Source organism: Triticum aestivum, chromosome 7D, assembly GCF_018294505.1.
Source record: "Triticum aestivum cultivar Chinese Spring chromosome 7D, IWGSC CS RefSeq v2.1, whole genome shotgun sequence".
NCBI classification, from domain to species: domain Eukaryota; kingdom Viridiplantae; phylum Streptophyta; class Magnoliopsida; order Poales; family Poaceae; genus Triticum; species Triticum aestivum.
Window position 1 is genome coordinate 186375094 of NC_057814.1, and position 22565 is coordinate 186397658.

A 22565-nucleotide genomic window follows, 5' to 3' on the forward strand; every position below is an offset into this window, starting at 1 on the left:
AGGGGTTTTGTGACATCAATCGTGACTCGCACCTTGTAAAAATTGCCTTCAAAGGCTGGAGATTTTGGTCCAACATATATAAACTCGCCTACTGTCGCCGACAAAGCTTTGATCTCTGGGAAGTACCCATCTGGAAAGTCATGAATCTGCATCCAGATGTCCATCTTGTTAAGAGTAATGTTGGACGGCCAAGTGAATCCATCTTAATGAGCTATCACCATAGCTTTTCCCTTGAACGACCATGACCCCGCCTGCATAACTCGCTCCCAGTCCCCAAGGCATGAGAACTGCATCGTGTAGATGTTTTCTTCAAATGGGCAGATCTTCACTTCTTGTGCCAGATCCCATGCCACCTTCATGTTCCTATAGAACCAATATTGACTATAGGACTTGGTCGTGTGCACCCTAGCAATGGCCATCCACCTGGTCGCTTCCGTTGGCAGTTCGTCCTCCTCAACGACCACATCTTGCAGATTATCTTCGTTGTGTCCTAGTTCTTCCATCATCGCCTTCAGGTCGGAAGTGGCAGAGCCCGAGCCAGAAGCGCCTGAGTCTCGCCCAAGAGAGATGTTTTCGTGGGCGGTGGATCCCAAACTTCTCGTCGGCCCCCCGAGCAGGCCAAAGGTCCAAGACCCCTGCCGCCGGAGCAAAGAAGACGAGAGGGAGGGGACAGAGGTCTCTACGGTGGAGGTCGCGCCGCCGCCCGAGAGGAAAAAAACCCTAGCGAGAGGGGTTTTTTCTGGAAATGAAGTGCTGAGCTCGCTCACCTGCCCAAGAATACAAGGGTCGGTTCAAGAATGTGAAAATAGCCCATCTTGTCGGTCCATTCTCAATCCAACGGCCCAAAAGCCCTTGGCGCACACGATATGATCTCCTCCCCCCTCGCAACCCCTGCCCGCATCGCCTCGATCCGGTCAGCACGGTCATGGCGCCGACCACGCAGGAAGATGTGTCGGGATCTAGTTCGAGGGCAGGACGGCGGCGGCGGCGGCGCACCCCGGTGTCCGACCGGTCTGCGGAGGCCCAACCGGAAGCTGCGCCGACCTCGCAGCGAGCGGCGCCGACCACACAGGATGAGGTGTCGGGATCTAGGTCGAGGGCAGGGCACCGGCGGCGCATCCCGGTATCCGACCGGTCTGCGGAGGCCCAACCAGAAGCTGCGCCGTCATCGCAGCGAGGCAAGAGGAAAGCCTCCCCGGAGCGGTCGTCCGCAGCATCGCAGCGACGCAGGAGGAAAGCACCCTTGGAGCCGTCAGAGGACAAGAGGCAGAAAAGAACCGCCAAGAAGCGGAAGAGAACTGACGAGAAGAAAGCCGCTAGCAGCAAGGGCGAGGAGGCCGCGGCGACGACCTCAGCTTCACCAGGCGCATCGCATGCCTCCTCCTCCGAGGCTTCCTCTGCGGCCAGCTCTCCTCTGCGTTGCCCTCTTCCCCCCGCCCCCGCCATGGGCGCAGGACGTAACTACGACCCTGCGATGGAGCCTGCCTACGAAGCCTATATGGACTTGAGTTCCAAGTACCATGCGAAAAGAAGCAAGTTTGGGACTTTCCTTTTCATCTTATAGCCATTATTGAATGCTGCTAGAGATTTTGATATAGTACTCCCTCTTGTGTGCCATCAAGATCTTATATTGTGGGACGGAGGGGGTAGAAAATTGGATATCGTATTACCCTCTTGTGTGCCATAAAGAACATTTCAGCACGCAGTTATGCATGCATGACTGAATACTACATCTAGAGAACTAGATATGGCAGAAAATTGCATATGGAGGAAGAGTATGGTATTGTCCTCCCTCTTGTCTGTGGTAACAATGCCTCGGTGGGCATGTATGGTTGGATCCTGCGAGAGGCATATGTAGAAGATTGTGTATTGACTTGAGAGGATGCGGTAGAGAGTTGTATAAAATGTTGCAACAGTTTGGCTGACACTAGGCACTACTTTGGTGCTAGTGTGGCCCTAACACTCCGCTTTCATTCCATCTGATTAGTAGGATGTCTCTTTTGCTTAAGATAATATGGATTTTGAATACAATAGACTGATTCACCATTTTTTGCATGTTAACCTGCAGAGCGCCAACTTCAACTTGTAACACTTGATCGCTCCAAGGCTTCTTCATGTATGGTAAATGAGAAATTGCAGAGTGTTCGTGAGTCTGCAACAAAAACAGTTCTTCAAGTAGCTAAAGTTGTTCTTGGCTTTTCGTCCTATGTCGGTATGTAACACATTGCCTTTATTCGATCTCTCTCTATCCTTTGTCTTCATCTAATCTATTATTGCATCTACAGATGGTAAACTGATGGCACGATCATCGGGCTTTCTAATTGATTGGGATGAGAGGAGTAAAGCAGGCACAGTTTTGACATCTGCGCGCATAATCTGTTCAAAGTATTCAGCCCTAAGCCAGTGGTCAGGTACAGATGAGTATGCACCTAATGCTGAGGTGAGTTCACAAACAAATGAATTTTGGAATTTTGGTGTATATGCATGCCCATGTATTTTTGTACTTACAAGTGTGCTAAATGCACATTTATGTTATCTTTTGTTTCCATCTTTAGATTGTTGCTCATTTATTGGATGAAGATGATGCTACTGTACCAGCACTATTGCTTCATTATGACAAGCACGTCAACATTGCTTTGATTAAGGTTGAGATAGAATTATGTGCTAAGATTCCTAGCTTCAGTGGTGACGTGATCTATGGTCAAGAGATATTTGTGCTTGGTAGAGATGAACATCAAAATTTGACTATTCATCATGGACGTGTTCAATTTATGGGCCCAAATAAATTTCAACGCCATCATTATCTCTTCAGTGGTTGTGTGATTAATCAGGTATAATTAATCGTACATCGTGATTGTCTCATAAATTGTTATTAACTTATGTTGCTTATAATTCTAATGTTGGCAATTTAAATATTTTAGCCTAGCATTGGAGGACCTGTTATTGACTTGAATGGACAAGTTTGGGGGATGGCTAATTTTCCAGGAACGGCATTTATTCCTTCCTCTATTATATTGAAGTGCTTGGATATGTGGAAGAAATATCAGTAAGTTTTCTTTCATTGCGATCATTATATGATTTTAGTATTGAACAAATATCTTGAGAAAACCGAAACATGATAGATGTTGTTGTGCACTTGTTCACCCCAGTTCAATCTCACGGACAGAACTTGAGAGCATAAGAAACAAAGCACTTGAGATAAAATTACAGTATCAAGCAAGGGACCGGTTTCCCACCGTAAACAAGAGGGTGCGAGGTAATTTTAGGGCGTGCATGCAAGTAAATTAGATCCTGCATGTGAGAAGCAATTGGCGTATCAAAGTCGTTACGGTGGGCGTTCCTGACTTCTCTTCTTGGATAAGGCAGCGTTTCAAATTTTTTTTTTGCGTGGATGTAATGACCCAGATAAGCTCCTGCCGGGAACTATAGAAAAAACGTCCAGTAATGGCAAAATGCATCTTCCTTTTAGGCATTAGAGAAAGATTCAGAAATAGAATGGTCTTTTGCACTTCTCTGTACCCCAGTTTTAGGATGATTCTCAAATACAAAGAAGCCAACAACAGAAAAGAAACACAAGGTAATATCTGGGATAAATACAAAAATAAAGGATATCACAAGGTAAAGTTGGATATAGCAAATATTCTACAAACTAACTAATAGGCAAGTGAACAGTAAATTTAAAATCATCTTATGGGAAGACCTCACGGATATAACATCCATGGATTTCGAGTCGCTCGACTAGTCGACGAGTCGCAGTTCCAGGGCCGACTCAGCCTCTCGACTCGACTCCTGGGATGAGTCGAGCGACTCGCGCGACTAGTCTCGACTAGTGAAGCAGCACAAAGTTTGTGGAGGAGCAACTCCACCTTGCTGTTACAATGTGTACAGCACAAGTGTTGAAGGAACAGCTTCAACGTGCTGCGCTAGATATCGCTCTAGAGGCGAATGTAGGTTGATAGGCAGCAAGAGTTCAATCCAGAACTCCTAGGGCACAAGATCTACTCCAAGATCTTAGATAAGGACAACAAGTTCTATTATAGGTAGGGGTACATAGTCTGCCTCCAAAGTAGAGGCGAGGACCTCTATTTATAGGGCTTCGGGAAGCCTTCACATACTTCTACTTATAGCTGGAATACTCTAGAAAACATTATGTAAGTTTCACCATTCTACTCATAGCTACTCACAACTAGAAGACTCTAGAAAACAGTAGGTAGGATAGAAAAGAAAAGGAAAGAAATACTACACTAGAGTGGAAGCATCTAGGAGTAGCCAAACAGATCTGGCATGTGTTTTCTTTCTTCTCATCTAGTGTTCCTCATCATTCTCCCTTGGTTGTTTGGAACTCGCCCTCGAGTTATCTTCATAGAGCGCTTCTTCTGGATGGTAGAGAGTCAAGTCCGCAACATTGAAAGTGTTGGAGATACCCATGTCACTTGGAAGATCTATCACATAAGCATTATCATTTATCTTCCTCATGATAGAGAAGGACCCATACCTTCGCTGCCTAAGTTTCCCTTTAACACCTAAAGGCAGCCTCTCTTTTTGGAGGTAGACCATCACCTTATCACCGACTTGGAATGATTTTGGCCTCTTTTTGCAATCAGCAAGTTGTTTATATTTCTGATTTTGTGCTTCCAAAGCGCCGCGAATCTCTTCAAATAACTCCGTGTAATTATCAGCAAAGGACAATGCTGATTTTGAGTTTCCCCTTGATGGCAGCTTCACCAGGTCCACCACATGTGTTGGAACTTTAGTGTAGACAATGGAAAAAGGGCTCCTTCCTGTGGATCTATGCTTGGAGTTATTGTAGGAGAACTCTGCGAGAGATAAAGCCAAATCCCATTGCCCCTTTCTTTCTCCACAAATGCAACGGATCAGATTACCCAAAAACTTGTTCACCACTTCCGTTTGTCCATCTGTTTGTGGATGAGCAGTGCTAGAAAATTTCAATTCAGTGTTGAATTGCTTCCACAAAGTGAGCCAAAATGCAGCAAGAAACTTGCTATCACGGTCTGAGACAATGGACCTTGGAACTCCATGAAGTCTGGCCACTTCTCGAAAGAATAGGTTTGCCACATGATGAGCATCCGTTGTCTTGCGGCATGGGATGAAATGAGCCATCTTAGAGAATCTATCCACGACCACAAATACATCATCACTTCCTCGTCTTGTTCTTGGCAAGCCCAAGACGAAGTCCATAGAAATGTCCTCCCATGGAGCAACAGGAACAGGCAAAGGCATGTATAACCCTGTGTTCTGGACTTGGCCTTTGTAGGTCTGACATACGGGGCACCGTTGAACGAACTTTCCAGCATCTCTCTTTAGTTGTGGCCAAAAGTAGCGAGCTTCCAGGTTAGCGATAGTCTTGTCCCGTCCAACATGGCCACTAAGATCACTTGAATGGAGCTCTCTAACCAGCTTGTCACGTAGAGAACTTCTTGGAATGCACAAACGATCATTTTTGAAGAGATATCCATCTTGCATCAAATAGTCATCACCTAATGGTTGGCCCCTTGCGTGCTTTACCCAAACATGGCCAAAGTCTTCGTCACCCTCATACAACTCCTTTATTTGACCCATGCCCGGAAGTTCAGCTTCAAAAGAAGTCAAGAGGCATGCACGACGACTCAAAGCATCGGCCACTCTGTTAGTTATTCCAGATTTATGCACGATGAGATAGTTAAACCTCAAGATATGCTGCCCATCTTGCTAGCATGCGGTCAACATGCTTTTGATTTCTAAAATGCTTCAAGGATTGATGGTCGCTATAAACAATGAACTCTTTAGGCAGCAAATAGACTTCCCAAGTTTTCAACGCTCTGAAAACGGCATATAATTCTTGCTGATAGGTACTCCATTTCTGTCTAGCTTCACTTAACTTCTCACTAAAGAAAGCAATGGGCTTCCTTTCTTGAGATAGGACAGCTCCAATGCCTAGTTGCCTACTCCACTTGCATCACACTCCAACTCAAGAGTCTTGTTGAAATCAGGTGGTACCAAGACAGGAGCTTGTGATAGCTTTTGTTTAATCTCATTGAAGCTAGCTTCAGCTGCTTCTGCCCATTGGAACTTTCCTTTCTTCAAACACTCGGTAATTGGTGCCATGATAGTGCTGAAATTCTTAACAAATCGCCTATAGAAAGTTGCAAGGCCATGAAAGCTTCTTACCTCAAAAATGGTCTTAGGAGTTGGCCATTCTTGGATTGCTTCAACCTTAGAATCATCAACACGAATGCCGTCACATGTTATGACGAATCCTAGGAAAAGAAGTTGTGTTTGCAGGAAAACACATTTCTTCAAGTTGACGTAGAGCTCATTTTCCCTTAGTACTTCTAGCACCTTCCGAATGTGATCAAAGTGTTCATCCTCATCCTTGCTATAGATCAAGATGTCATCGAAATAGACCACAACAAAGTGGGATAAGAAGGGTCTAAGGACTTGATTCATTAAGTGCATAAAGGTACTTGGTGCATTTGAGAGTCCAAATGGCATGACTAGCCATTCAAACAACCCTTCCTTTGTCTTGAAGGCGGTCTTCCATTCATCCCCGGGTCTTATACGGATTTGATGATATCCACTTCTTAAATCTAGCTTTGTGAACACTCTTGCTCCACTAAGCTGATCCAACATATCATCCAGACGGGGAATAGGGAATCTATACCTTACGGTGATCTTGTTAACGGCTCTACTGTCCGTACACATGCGCCAAGATCCATCTTTCTTTGGCGCGAGTAGGGCTGGTACAGCACATGGGCTAATACTTTCTCGAATGTGCCCCTTTTGCAACAATTCCTCCACTTTCTCCTTCAATATACCATGCTCCTTTGGGCTCATTCGATAGTGTGGAAGATTAGGAAGACTTGCTCCCGGAATTAAGTCAATTCTATGTTGAATTCCTCTCATCGGTGGCAAGCCATGTGGCTCCCCAAGTATGTTTTGAAATTCTGCCAATAAACCACGTACCTTTGCTGGAATTTCAACAGTCAGGTGCTCTTCTCCCTTTACAACAAGTGCAGCACACAAATCTGCCTCCTTCAAGTCTTCCATAAACTCATGAGAGGTATGGGAGATAGTTAACATAGTTTTCCCCTCCTCCTTAGAGGTATTACCTTTGGGTTTGTTTGGTAAGATAATGATCCTTCTCTTGTTCCAAATGAAAGAGTAAGAATTTTCCTTGCCCTTGTGTGTAGTATCCACATCAAATTGCCAAGGTCTCCCAAGAAGAACATGGCTGGCATCCATGTCAACCACATCACACAACACATTTGAGCGATAATGCTTACCCAAAGAAAGTGGCAGGTTGCATTGTTTGGTGATCCTCATATTCACTCCTTTCTTGATCCATCCAATAGTGTAGGGATTTGGATGATCATGGGTTTCAAGCTTTAAATGGTCCACCAACTTCTGGGAGATAAGATTCTCGCAGCTGCAACTATCAATCACTAGTTTGCATACCTTGCCATTCACCGTGCATTTGCTCTCAAATATTTTCTTCCGTTGTGTATCATCGAGTTGTGGTGTGGAACATAGGACACGCTGGATCACACATACCACCTCTTCACCTTCTTCTTGACAAACCTCTTGTCCGTCTACATCTTCAGATTCGTATTCTTCCTCATCGCTTTCACCATCATGGATAGTCGTGTTAACAAATTTCCTTAGTGGGCAGCCGCTGGATATGTGTCCCTCTTTACCACATTTATAGCACTTTGGGCCTTCATTTGCCTTACCCTTGCCTCTAGTTTGCTTCGGGATGGGCTGTTTTGTCTTTGGTGGAGTGGTCTTTTCTTCCACTCTGTTAGGTTGGCTCCTAGATGAGCCTTCGGTATGAGAATATGGAGGATATGGAGCCTTAGTTGTCTTTCTCATCCTCACAAACCTCTCGGCCTTTAAGGCTAGAGCTTGTGCTTGATCAACGGACCAGATTTGTTGCATCATCAATCGATCTTGAATAGCATCATTGAGACCATTGATGTACCTTGCAACTTGTTGCTCTTCAGTTTCAGCAAGGTTGCACCTCACTTGTAGCCTTAGAAACTCCTCCGTGTAATCTGAAACAGTCCTATTTCCTTGAGCACAATTTTGAAATTGGATAAATAGGATCTGGTCATAATCATCGGGCAAAAATCTCCCTTTCAAGAGGCCTTTCATTTGTCGCCAAGTTCTAACACGAGGTTCTCCTCTGAGCCTGCGCTCCTCTTGAACGCGATGCCACCATGCACCGGCTCCTCCTTTCAGTTTGTATGCGACCAAAGGAACTCTACGATCTTCTGAAACCTCCATGACCTCAAAGAAAGTCTCCACTTCATATAACCAATCCAGGCACCCTTCAATGTCAACATTTCCATTAAAACTTGGGATCTCAGCTTTCACCTTGTATGTATCTCTTGCATATGTAGGGTTGGGTGCTCTCCGATATGCGTAGACATTTGGCTCTTCAAGGGCATCATCATACTCTTCACCTTCAGAAGCCTCAACATAAATTGGCCTTCTTGAATCACGTTGAACAACATGTTGTCATGGCAGTCTTGCTCCAAGATTACCTCTCCTTCTTCCTTGATGAACATCTTCCTCTTCTTTAGATGAATCTCCTTCATTGGTAGCAGGGGGGACACCCTTTCTTATCATCTCAACCAGCTGGTCAAATCTCCTATTAAGATCTTCACGCAGCTCTTTGATTTGTTGTTCAGCAGCATCCATCCTCTTCTCCAATTGCTCCATTGCTTGCTGCAACTTACTCTCGAAGAGGACAGCAAGAACTAGTATGGGTCAACGAGGCTCTGATACCACCTGAAGCAACACAAAGTTTGTGGAGGAGCAACTCCACCTTGCTGCTACAATGTGTACAGCACAAGTGTTGAAGGAACAGCTTCAACGTGCTGCGCTAGATATCGCTCTAGAGGCGAATGTAGGTTGATAGGCAGCAAGAGTTCAATCCAGAACTCCTAGGGCACAAGATCTACTCCAAGATCTTAGATAAGAACAACAAGTTCTATTATAGGTAGGGGTACATAGTCTGCCTCCAAAGTAGAGGCGAGGACCTCTATTTATAGGGCTTTGGGAAGCCTTCATATACTTCTACTTATAGCTGGAATACTCTAGAAAACATTATGTAAGTTTCACCATTCTACTCATAGCTACTCACAACTAGAAGACTCTAGAAAACAGTAGGTAGGATAGAAAAGAAAAGGAAAGAAATACTACACTAGAGTGGAAGCATCTAGGAGTAGCCAAACAGATCTGGCATGTGTTTTCTTTCTTCTCATCTAGTGTTCCTCATCAACTAGTCACGACTAGTCGCGATTTTTGGGTCGAACGACTCGAGGCAGCGCTGGATCTGGAGCACTCTCCCACCGCCGTGCTGCTGATGCTGCTGCTGTGCTGTCTCGCCGCTGCTGCTTCTGCGCCCCCGCTGCAGCGCTGGCCGCTGCCGCCGCTGCTGCTGAAGCTGCAGCAGCAAGAGGAGCGGGCTGGGAGGAGGAGCGGTGGCAAGAGAGCTGCTGCGGGGGAGTTGAGAGATCCATCGCTGGGAGGAGTGGTGGACTGGTGGCAAGAGAGTGCCAGCAGAATGTGTGGCGGCTGTGGTGAGGGAGGAGGGAGTGTGGATGGTGGATTAGGTCACGGGAGGAGTATATAGCTACTAGATGGGCTTTTGGGCCACAGGGAAGTGCATAACTAGTGGCCCATCTCTCAGTTGGCCCTGGTTACTGCTGCTGCTGGTGTGCTCCTCCCCTCCTCCCCTGGTTGCTGCTGCTGCTGTGCACTTGTGCTCCTCCCCTGACTGCCTGCTGCTTAACTCACGTCGACTCGTCGCCATGTCGACTCGTCGACCGTGAGTCTAGACTAGTCACGACTAGTCTAGAGTCGCCCCCTCCGAGCGACCCGTCGACTCAATTACTCGAAAACATTGATAACATCTTTTTCTGCAATACGTAGTTTCACATGAAAGAACAATGAGATCCATGGATAGGTGCACCTGCATCATATTGGATTACCAAATGTAAATACACTGATGATACTCATACTACTTTGCACCACCCATTCAGTTTTGCTTAGAGGGAGACACTCCAGCACCTAATTGACACAATCAAATGCATCATAATCCGTTCTGATAGACTTTACTGGCTAAAAATCATCAGATCCACCACACCAAGAGATGGAACGGATCAAAAGTGCAACACTACTAAACCTGGGAACCCCAAGAAAGCTCTAATTTTCACAGTTCTGCACCAAAGAATCATTTTGTAGGCGGCTGATCCTTGCACATCGTGGAGCGTCTGGTTGAAGCGCCATTTCTGTTGTTGGGGCTTCCTCCGCAGCTGCTGCTCATTGCTACTGGTTGGCCGGAATCGCCGGAGGAGGCGATGCATAACACCCCTCAGGAGTTGCTCTTTGCTGGATCTTGGTGCTTACCTCCTGATTCGGTCCTGCATGCATTCTCTTCTCATTCCCTGGACTATTGTACATCTATGTATGATGGAGCATCACGGAGCAAGCAGCTGGTTCATCCACCAGCATCACGGAGCAAGCAGCTGGTTCATCCACCTTCATACCATGGACCTAAAACGTCTTATAAAAGTTTAAAAGTTTACAGAGGGAGTAGCTTCTAGGTAGAGCTTTCGCAGTAATGAATCGCTTGCAACTACCTAATACTAATAACAAAATCAAAATGCTCAATAGCATACGGATTATGCAACTGATGGAAAATCATGCAGATAATCATGTAGATGAATAAATAAATGAAAGTAAATAAATGTGGTAGTGGTAAAAAGAGAAAGGAAACAAATTAGTCATATTTGAATGGATTACCCTGAAGACAAGAAAACATGTTAAAGAAGACCAAAGCAATGCCTTACAGTTTATAAGAATCTGAAGCAAAAAATGTTGGTATGGATCCCTATAGAACCAATGGCTGGGCAATAAGTATACAATTATGTTTGTTTCACGAATGTGCCAAAACTGATGTTTAAGAGTTATAAGCTCCAGTAGAAACAAGAAACTCGATAAATGATTCTTGTTTTAGTAGAAAGTTTTTCTTTTTATTTTACATGAAAAGTTGCATATCTAGTCATTGGTTAGTAATATAGCTAAGCACATTACATGCCAACATTGCAAGAGCATCTTTAGAATGTCAACCTTTAATAGACAAATGCTTATAAGTAGACCCTCCCAAACAAGCTGAATGTATTTCTGAAGGAAATAAAAAAGGCTGAATAGAGGAAAATTCCATCAGAAATTAGGGCCTAATAATTGTGAGACAACATTACCAGTAGTAAGCCCATAATATATGCATCGGCTAGAAGGATTTACCTTTGACGACAGAGATCTGACGCAGAACTTGGATCTCCGAAACAAGCATCTGCAAATACTAGGTTTGGAGCAACACAAATTAAAACTGGACCACAGAATCTCAAATGAGAAAAGTAATACAATCTAAACTAATGGATTCAGGCTTGAGCACACCTTAGGCCACAACAGGCTACAACACGAACACAGAAAACAATGGTTAAACCATTGTTTGTAGAAACAGAAACTAGAATAAATCAGCAAGACTGAAATATAGAAGTAAAAATAAGTTATACTAATTACCCTTGTTTTACCGAAAAAGGCTTTCACCCCGCTTTATATATAAAGCAAACCACCAAGCCACAACATCCAACAGAGTTCAAACAACACACACCCACCCACACGGAGGTCTCACAAGTAAGAGGTTCAGCGAGGGCACTGCTGAGGGCACAGCTCAACAAGCCCTAAAAATAAAACACACTACAGCAGCATAGGAAATTCATATGGGAAATTACCCTTGTTTTATCAACTGAAATATAAGAAGGCAAGTTATATCTGGTGACAACTCGTCTTTAAAAGCCAATTCATATGGGAAAATCCAGTACAATTCATCCTGATTCTGCACCTATAGACCCGAGATACTTCTCATCTCAGTACGAGCTGTAATGTTTGCTTCATCTTCTTTGAGCTAAACTGTTCTCTTCAAGCCCAGTATATGAACCCAATTATCTTACAGACCACGTTTTATTGCCTAATTCTGTCGGTACGACCCAGAGACATGAAACCTACATAGATCTAATAATGATTACACTAATTATCTCTTATTTGTTAATCAAATAACTACATTTGATGGACCACAACAGACAGAAAATGCAGCATAGATACAAAGCTCCATTCATCGAATTGTTTTTTTTGCAAGGTGTATCCCTCGGATGCATATTGGGATGAAGCTTTCACCCATTAAATTTCTTGATCCAATTCATGTGGAGAGGATCTTTCGTAGGTGTAATGTCGATTCGGGTCTAATAGTTCATGAGGTATATGTTGTCTACTATTCCTTGTTTTCTTTAAAAATGTACACTTTTCCCTCTGTTGAGTAGTGCATGACAAATTGAACTGTAGGTGTCTCATGGATCAGTTGCTGACGAACTAGGAGTTAGACCCGGTGATATCATTGACTCCGTGAATGGAGAGCACATTGCTACCACAATTGAGGTAATTATCTTAACAGTAATAGCAGTAATTGTGTTATGTTGTTTTGTGAGTTATAAGTGGATAGAAAACTTACGTCTCATGTTTATGATCTTAATAACTCACATTTATTATTCTTGTTGTTGCTATCAGTTGGAGAACTTACTTATGAGAATATGTGAGAGTCATCTTGACGAAGGAGGAGTCATCGGTTCCTGTGTGGACATACCAGTAAGTTTATTTTTACCATGTTTGACTGCAGTTTACTTTTATATCTACTGCAAAAGGCCTTATGTTTATCTATAGTTACAAGACATTTATTAGTAGGTTGACCACACGGAATGAGGGAAATGCAGAAATATGATCGTAAGAAGACGTCTGTTTACTATATAAAAGGCACAAGTTTTCATGTAAATCACTTAAAAAATATTCAGATTATTCTAATTTTTCTCACATTAGTGTTTGTTACTCTTTTATTTAAGATAGGATTCTCCATTTTCCCATTGTGCATGAATGGAAAATGAGATACCGTATAGGTAGAAGATGGAAATATATTTCAAAAGCCAAAGAAAGTATGGTAAGCAAAATTAACTAACTCAAATTAGCCTTTCGACACCTGAAAAAAATGGGAGAAAATAGATTACTGGACACCAAAAGCACATCCTTTTTTTTTTGTCACATTTCTATGATGTTTCATCTTGCCATCCCCCTTTTTCGCATCCTGTAGCTTCCCCCACGCAGGCTATATCAGGAGCATGAAGGAAGTACGTTAGCAGAAACATGTTGACTAGCAGCATCCCATCCCATGAGTTATACTGGATACTGCAACATCCCTTACAATCATTGTAGGAGTTGTTTGTTCATCCTGTTCAACAGCTCTGCTTTATCTGTTTTAGCAGCACACATGCGTGGAGAATTATCTCACTAGGAGATTAAAATCAATATTTTCAAGGCTGCATCTATTTCTTAACTTCCAAATTCCCCAACACACAGCTGCTAAGCCCAGTGCATGAATTCTTTTACCTTTGGGTGAGAATTTCTCGGCCCATGATTTTTTTAGCTGATTGAGAAATAACATCAGCATGAATGAACATAGCAATCTCTCTCCAAACATCCTCAGGCATAGCAGATTCAAATAAAAAATGTTGGACAACTCCAGGATGGCCTCAGATGTACTAGTTTTTTTTATCACCCAGCCATTTCCTTTTTATCATTTTGTCTTCTTAACAGCGCACCTTTTATAACAACAACAAAAATGTTTTAACTTTGATAGATATTTCGGCTTTCTATATGTGTGTAAAAGAACTATCACCATATCTATCATCTATACAAATTTCACTGTAAACCTGCCTTTATAGTTTATTCCCCCAAGACCATGTGGTAACATCAGGAGCAACAGACAGACTAATCTGTTGAGCTTGTGACAATACAAAATCCTCTTTGTGACGCCTGTTAACAATCTCCTGAAACTTCGCTGCCATTGGTAATAGCATTGACTCACTGATTTATCCTTCTTATCACATATATCATAAAGAGCAGGGTATTATTGAGCAAAATTTATCACCAATCTATTTAGCCTCTCATTATTTGGTATTATCATCATTACAAATGATAGACTTTCTTGCCTTTCAAATTAATATTTTGAACCTTTAGTAGGCAAGCACAAGTCATCTGTCTTCTTTTTCCTTGACATTCTCCTGCTATAAACGTTCCTGTTTTTAGAGTTTCCACCATCATTTATTAGGGATATTTACTTTCATTTCCTCATAGTTTTAATAGCAAGAACTGTTTCTTTGTTGACCACAAATGTTATCCCAATTGACCTGGTGATATGTTCCATTTGTCCCAGCGCTTTGCTAGACAGTGTTCAGAAATAAGAGCATACAGCAAGTAGGGATGTTGGATAACTGGGATTAATCAATGTAGTCCTGCCATCAGTTTACATATATATCCCTGGTAGATATCAAGCCTTCTCATGATTTTCTCATCTACTTTCTCCTAGTCAATGACATGTGTTCTAAGATGCAGTAACAGCTGCCCCTAGGTATTTGATTGGAAAGTTTCCTATTTGATGATTGAACATGTTTGCATGAGAAAGGGCTAGTTCGTCATCTTTCCCAATAGTCATGATCTCATCTTTCCCAATAGTCATGATCTCATCTTTCCCAATAGTCATTCTCTCACCTTCAGCTAAATGGCTAAATTAATTTTTTGAACATACAACAGAAGCACCACTTTCTGGAATCTGTACTTTGGAAGAAGGATGACCATCACATAATCAGTCTGTAGGGATATTGCATGATCAACGTTTGGAAGAAGGGTGACTATCACATAATCTAACCCCTAGCATCAAATTTATTGTCGCAAAACTCTTGAGAGTAGGAGTGTATGCATGATATAATTTGAAAATGTCCTACACCTACGGAAAAAAAATCCATAAAAGTCCATCAAGACCAGCAGTTCTGTTGGATTTCATTTTAAAAAGAGCATTCCCTTTTGTTTCTTCTTCAGTAAATGGATCTATTTCAACATAGTTGATGTTTGGTTGTCTCCGCGCTGCTAAAAATACTAGTTAGTTGCCTGTGCGACATTTGATCGAGAGGTAACGTGTGTAGTTTCTGACAATATTGTTATGCCTGTTCATCATCTTCCTATGTCAATACTCCTTCGGTTTGTTTTCTCGTAGCAGAGCGTCTCCTTATCCAATCTGTCTACATTAGCATCCCCCTGCCTAGCCCTCGACTCATCCTCGTGTTGTCTTGTCTGCATTAGCTCTTGTCCCTACACCGCCTCGTCCACATTGACAGATTGACTTATCCTCGCATGCCCTAGATCATCTTTAGTGGTACCTGCCGCTTTGTTGTTCACCCACCTGCTTATCCTCGCACTGCTAGGTGACACCTCTTGTCACATGGCATGACAAGGCACAATAAGTAATCTGGGCCACATTCTGTTCTGGCCCAATTTAAGAACACCCCCCCCCCCCCCCCCCCCCCCCCCAATCCAGGTACTATCACCCATTACATTTTGAGCCAACCCAGCTACTGCAGCTCATTAAATTTGGCCCAATTTATGGCCTTTTCATTCTCATATTTTGGAGCAGCTTACTAATATTCTGTATAACAATGTCATATCGTGCAGCCCCAAGGCTTTTTAAAATATCTTTATCACAACAACACATTAAACATCACACACAAATTTAGCCATTCCACTAATTGAGCTAAGTGCAATTGACCTATTCAATCACAGTTTACCAAGATACAGCAAGGAATTGTTTCGTGCATGAAAACAATGAAATGTTTGTTGACCAAGTAGAGAAACCTTCTGAAGAAAACTTTTCGCAGCCATAAATTTAGCTATTCCGGTATCATGCTAAAGGAATTGTATTGCACATTGCACGTATTGTTACTTACTAATCCTCTCAGTTTTTCAGAACGGACCCCTAACTGAACTGAACATTTGTATATTTTAGAAGCCAAATGTTCAACCAAAAAATCTACAGCCTGATGCTCGACTGACTAATACTGCATTACTATCCAAAGGGTAAAGAAATATGAATAAAATTTTAAAGCAAACTACACTTTAGTCCAGATATATATTGCATTTTAAATCTGTACAACCACAATGTAACCTCAGTTTTTTGTGAAGCAGATTAACTGCAACTGCCAAGGACTAGTACAGATGCAGTAACCATCTATTTAAGCCGAGCAGTGCTCCTTGGTCGAATGTGAGAAGCATAATATAGGTTTGCTTCATTTAAAAATATATTTGCTTTTGGTCTTGTGATAGCTATACTCGTTCGTAGGATAACCAACATGTATTTTGACAAACTGATGTGTATCTTTTATCCACTTTCAGTTACAGTCAAGCTAAATGAGTTGAATCGAATTGAAAATGTACACAAAAGTAGAACTCTAGTAAGCTACAGCCTTAGTCCTTCAAGTGATACTGAAAAATACACCTCAAACCCTAGCAATCACAACTCCTCTCTCTGAACACAAGCTCAAGAATTTCAAGAAAGGACCATTTGGCGGTGACTCATGTGAGCCTTTATACCATTTCAGCTGCTACATCATGTTTGTGAAAACCATGGACAGGTTATAGGTAAGAAACAAAATTGAAGCCATCTTTAACATCAGCACGGGCCGAGGATGGGACCTTTTTCTGATTTTGTTCTCCTAGGGGGATCCCCAGTTTTGCGTTGCAGCAACCTACTACCATGACCCATGTTAGCATGAAAAATTCAGCCCCGCTGACCTGCAAACAAAGTAGCATGAGCACAACTGAACCAAAGAAGATCACAAGATTAAAAGATAGATCAGCATTATAGACAAAAGACATTATAGATGGTTGAATAAAATAACTCTTTCTCCTCAATCTAACATAGCAGAGTATGCAGGACTAAAATCACTGCACATATCTAATCTAGTATCTGTAAGATTCAATAAACTAACAACCATGCTGCACACATTTTCTTCACAAAATGCAACGAGGATTTAGATTTTAATACTGAGCGAGCACACCCCAATAGCTACGTAATTTACCTGCTTTACATGCTATTTAGACATTTAGATTTCTTTGGAGGCAGGGTCTTTAAGAAAGGAATGTGTTTGGTTCAAAACCAACATAAGGCAAACTGGCATTGTTCTATCCTTACTAATTGCAGTGCGTTAGTAAGAAAACTAAAACGGTCCCTTGCACAAGTGAAGTAGCAGGCTTCCTTGCATCAGATAAAGAATGAATTCAAAAGATTCCGTGGACTGAATTATTTTAGAAAGTGAAAATAATGTTACTAAAGTTGGGAATCCAAATATTCAGCTACAGCAGAGGACTTGCGGACATGTGTTTTGACGAAAAAGGGTTTCCCCCCGCTTTATAGATAAAGCACCATCACCACCACATTCGAGTAAGAAGATACAAACGCACTCCACCACCACACTCAACGCACACACCCAAGGCGAGATACAAAGGTGCCGAGCACCGAAAACACCACCCCAACGACGACTAAGCACCCTAATGATAAGCTGAAGACCACCATGAAGATGAACAATCAACCGAGGAGCGGTGAGACGGACACGGCCGGAGCGGGGACTCCAAGACGATGCCTTCATGAAGGATACGACCGTAGAAAGCCGTCATCATCTGATCCCAAAGATCAAGTTTTCACCCGGAGTGACACGCAGGAAGTGGGAGCACCACGACGGAGCCTGCAGGGAGGGGAACGACGTCCACAGACGCCGCCTCCGTCGGCCAGTATCGGGACTGGGCAAGTGGTGAACCCCGGTGCTCCTACCCCTCCGTCGCAACCCCACTCCGCCAACCACCCGCAACCATGCCGCCCAAGCGACCGTGGCTGCCCGCCCGCACTCGAGCTGCGCGGTCAGCCCACGACTAACGAGCCTCCCGCTACCAGAGCCGCCGCCCTGCCTCCAGACCACCCCGATGACCACCAAATGCCGAGACTAAACAAATCCGCACCCCAACCGCCTCCGAGACCGCCAGCCAACCGCCTCTGCCTCGAACAACGCCGGAACCAAGAACACGCGAGGATGGGGAAGGGGGAGGGGGAGGAGTGGCCCACGGCCATGACCGGCAACCACCTTAGGCCGGCGATGGGCAGCTCAGCAGCGGAGCCCCCGTCCCTCCAACCAGCTCCCCGCCTCGAAACCACTAGTTTCGCCCCACCCAACCATTGGCCCGGCCCCGCGCGAGACCACGGCAGCGGCCCGTCGCCGGAGCAGAGGAAGCAGAGCCCTCGCCGCCACGTCCATGGATGGCTACCAGAGAAGTCTCCCGCGCCGTACGACACCGACCAGCTGCAAGGGCCCGACCAGGCAGCGGCGCACGCATCCACCCGCTGCCGCGCCGCCTCCCCGCCCATGAGCCATGGTAGGGGAGGCCGACCGCGACCCAGGTCGCCCGTGACCCGCGGCTCCAGAGGCGGATCTGGGTGCGCCGCCGCGATGCAGCCGCCGCCACCACCGGCCTCCAGCCAGCACCACCTCCGTGCTGCCCGTCGCATCGCCGTCACGCACCGTCACCGGCCCACTATGGAGCGCCGCATCCGGCCCACGCCGTATCCCCCATGCGCGGAGACGAGAGAGCCCTGCCGCCGCCCGCGATGAGAGGGCTTCGGCCGCTCGCGCCCCCCGGCGGTGGTGAGGGAGGAGGGAGGGACCGGCAGCGGCGCTAGGGTTAGGCCCCCCGGACGCCCACGGGAGGAAGGGGACCTGCGGACATGTGTTTTGCCTACAGAAATCATTAGTCAGTTGCATTTTTATGTGAATTTTTGTCCCATTAATGGTTTTTTCACCGTTTGCAGTTGTGGTGTTCTTTCTCTTTCTACTATCATTAGCTATCGTACGGAATACTCTGTGTTGTGATCACCTTTCAACAGCGAACCGTTTTTTGGTACCAGTATAATTCATTAATTCTTCCTCAGCATGAAGTTTTGCAACTAAACTTGAAATTGTTTTGTAGAAGGTTATTTTCGTGTTCCTTGAAGAGTTTCCAATTTAATTGCCTCATGTTTAAATAACTATAACTTATTTTTCTAGCTGCAGTGTCCACACACACACAACCCATTGGCACTCATAGCACAACCCATTGGCACTCATAGCACGTGCTCCCCACATGGGTTGAGCCGCAGGCTGTGCACCACATTCCGTAGGTTTTCTAGACTTAGTTACAATGCCACATGTCGTCTTAACCCGCCGTCGAGTTTTTGAAAAAAGAACAACCCCGTCCTTGAAAGTATTATGTATTTTTTCCTCTTTTATTTGTATATAATATCTTAACCTGACTAGTTTGTGCCAAGTTCACTTAACTAGTCTTGAAAATGAGGATGTTGGAACCAATGCAGCTCAGATGTGAATATGGGTGGTCTGTTATGACTGAGATCTATCGTTCTTTTGCATTTCTACATGCATGCTTCCAATCCTATAAAGAACCTATCGCTTTTTTTTTTACGCTTTAGAATTTGTGATTTAGGGGTATAGAAGGCCCTGAATCCTCTGCCTTCCTTTTTGAAAAATTACAATTTTATTTTATTTTCCTAGAGTACTCATTCTGTGAACGCAAGGGATAAACTTCTCTGCAAGCTTTTTAAACCATTTTGATGACTTGGTGAAATCTCCACAAGAGCATCTCTTATAGTAGCACCCATACATCTGCTTTTCTCATGATATCTATCTGATAAAGTTTCAAAGGAGTTGGAATGTTTAGTACTACTACCTTTCAAATTTCTCTTGCTTGAGTATGCATGTTCTTATCTAATAAAATTCTCTTTCAAAGCAGTCTTTCACCTTTAACTTGTCTTGTGACTGGGAAGGCTCGTGGTCCTTCTGGGTTGCTCAACATTGAGTTTTTTTTTCTATGCTTTTGTGTTCCACCACCTTCTATCCATCATTTAAAGCTTCAACATTTACTTCAGTCTTCTTAAGATCACCTTCAGTCTTCTTATGATGATACCTTCTTCACCAGGCTTCCTTTTTTTTGCGTATCGTCTACATATGGTTCACATTCTTCCTCACCTTAGCAGCTCAAATTGAATGATCAACTTTGTTCTTTTCGCCAGTCCCCCATGACCTTAGCAGGAGCAGATTTGGATTTGGCATGAGTAGGTTTTGGGCACCGTGTTTTATCAGAACAAGAGCAGAAAGCATTCTTAGAGCAAAATATTTTCACCACTCTTATAAATTTTTAAAGCTTTCTTAGATTCTTGTTTGAGTAACTTTTTCCTTCTTACCACCATCTCTTTATCATTTGCATTGTTTTTCAATTTACAGGTTGGTATATTGCACGTGCGGAAAGGTCGCAAAGATCCGAGGCACAGGAGCACTTTAAGTCTGAGATTAAATGTAGCAGAAGGCGTAGAGGCGTTCACAAGTGGTATGCATCCTTTCAACTAGTATGAGGCTTCTAGTAGAAGGCATATGGATTTGGGGCTCGGGCCAATACGGTTGTACTCCCTTTGTAAACTACTCCCTCCGTTTCTAAATATAAGTCTTTGTAGAGATTTCACTATGAAGTAGATACGGATGTATCTAGATGCATTTTAGAGTATAGATTCACTCATTTTGTTCCGTATGTGGTCCATAGTGGAATCTCTTCAAAGACTTATATTTAGGAACGGAGGGAGTAATATAAGAGCATTTAGATCACTACTTTAGTGATCTAAACGCTCTTATATTAGTTTACAGAGTGAGTATGTTTTATGTTTGTATATCCGAATGTGTGTTTCCCTCCGTTCATTTCTATGTGAGATAGATGTTTTAACAATGAAATTCCACTTTCCAGGTACTTTAACTGTCGAAGTATGAGATACTTGTCACTGCAAGAGAGTGCGCCTAGTTGATTTGATGAATATGGTGGGATAGGCATTTTAACTTTCCCCCCACTAGGTGCTTAATATGTTATTATATGAAATAAAGATTGATCATATATCTGCTTTTTTATTGCAGAAGAAGAAAAGCGGCACCACTAGTCAACGAATTGGAGTCCGTGACTTGCCTAGAGTGCAACTGTCTGGATGAACGCTTGTACAGTAGGTAGTTTATGCATGCAGGGAGTAGCAAGGAGACCAGGGTGCTGCTGTGACACTGGTTGTGGCCTAGATAATTGGTTTCAGGGCTGTTGGTCAGAGTTAAAATTTATGCCAACTTTGTTCTGGGGCTACCATTATAGGCACTCGTTGATGACGGTTTCGGGGAGACGTGCTTGTGTTGCATGAGCTGATTTGTTGACATAAACAAATGATTAGCATTTTTCTTGTATTATTAATGGTTGGTTTTACAAAGCATTTGTTGTCTTCTCTTAGTTAAAATTATGATTTCCCAGATGTGCTGCCTAGAGCATCTCCAAAAGCAGACCCAAAAAAATGAGCGCAATACCTAAAAATTAAACAGTTTTTTTTTGCCCAAAATTCCAACAGCAGACTTACCGATCATTTTATCTTCTAGTAACCTAAGGGCAACTCCAACCGTCTAATGCATTTTGTCCATTTCTAACGCATTTTGTCCATTTGAGTCTGCGAGGGCAAAAACCACGGCCCAACACAATGACCCATTTTGTGAAACTGTTAGTTTTGTGTTTGCCCTAATGCAAATCCGCCTTAAATTTAGGCGAGTGATACGCGCCGGCGGACCGGTCAAGCGCGAGCCCTCCGATTTGGCTTCCTGCAGCCGTCGGATCCCTCCTTTCCCAATCGTTTTCTTTCCTGACTTGGTCAATGCAGTAGTCCGTGTCCTCCAACCTTGGCTTGGCTCCTTTCCCAATCGTTTTCTTTCCTAACTTGGTCAATGCAGTAGTCCGTGTCCTCCAACCTTGGCTTGGTCAAACGCAGTAGTTTGTGACCTCCAGCCTTCACGTGCGCGCTCCCGCGCGAGAGCAGCAGTTCCCCGCTTCCCTCCTCCGCATGGACGCCGGCCGCTCACACCTCTCCTCCTCGCACCGCTGCACTCTGTTTCTCACAGAAGAAGCCTTCCCAGCTTGTCGATTTTGTTTGCAGCTTTGTCGTCAAAACCGGATGCAATTTCCTTGGTTGTCTGGTTGCAACTCCTTGCCATCGACCCTCATGGTTGCAGCATCCCGGTGCGCTACTCATCGCCCTCGCGGTCAAGCTCGCCGCGCAGGGTTCTGCAAACAACGGCCACCTGTCAACCATGAATGGATGTAGCAAAACGTTTCATCGGTTGTAGCAAAACCCGGTGACGGTTGCAGCAAAAATGTCACCGTCGATGTCGTTGTCGCGGGTCGCAGCTCCGCCGTGGATGGATGCAGCAAAAGGTTTTATTGGTCGTAGCAAAAACCAATAGCGGTTGCAACAAAAACGTCACCGTCGATGTCGTTGTCGCGGGTCGCAGCTCCGCCGTGGATGGATGCAGCAAAAGGTTTTGTTGGTCGTAGAAAAAAACCAATAGCGGTTGCAACAAAAACGTCACCGTCGATGTCGTTGTCGCGGGTCGCAGCTCCGCCGTGGATGGATGCAGCAAAAGGTTTTGTTGGTCGTAGAAAAAACCAATAGCGGTTGCAGCAAAAACGTCACCGTCGATGTCGTTGTCGCGGGTCCCAGCTCCGCCGTGGATGGA

At 44.0% G+C, this 22565-nt stretch overlaps 1 protein-coding gene across 1 annotated transcript; it reads left to right on the forward strand.

Annotated features, from left to right (window-relative positions):
• Nucleotides 1–875: 875 nt before the first annotated feature.
• Nucleotides 876–21289, forward strand: LOC123170522 (uncharacterized). The gene is made up of 11 exons (XM_044588379.1): nucleotides 876–1532; nucleotides 2069–2212; nucleotides 2286–2440; nucleotides 2556–2831; nucleotides 2922–3046; nucleotides 12206–12323; nucleotides 12409–12501; nucleotides 12631–12708; nucleotides 20265–20367; nucleotides 20776–20846; nucleotides 20940–21289. The coding sequence occupies exons 1-10, from the start codon at nucleotides 926–928 to the stop codon at nucleotides 20796–20798; spliced, it is 1722 nt and encodes a 573-aa protein (XP_044444314.1). The 5' UTR covers nucleotides 876–925; the 3' UTR covers nucleotides 20799–20846; nucleotides 20940–21289.
• Nucleotides 21290–22565: the final 1276 nt, after the last annotated feature.

Coding starts and splice junctions, on each gene's coding strand:
- LOC123170522 (XM_044588379.1), top strand. CDS start 926: ATGGCGCCGACCACGCAGGAAGATGTGTCGGGATCTAGTTCGAGGGCA. Junction 12,324..12,408: donor CGGGTCTAATAGTTCATGAG/GTATATGTTGTC, acceptor ATTGAACTGTAG/GTGTCTCATGGATCAGTTGC. Junction 12,709..20,264: donor GTTCCTGTGTGGACATACCA/GTAAGTTTATTT, acceptor TTCAATTTACAG/GTTGGTATATTGCACGTGCG.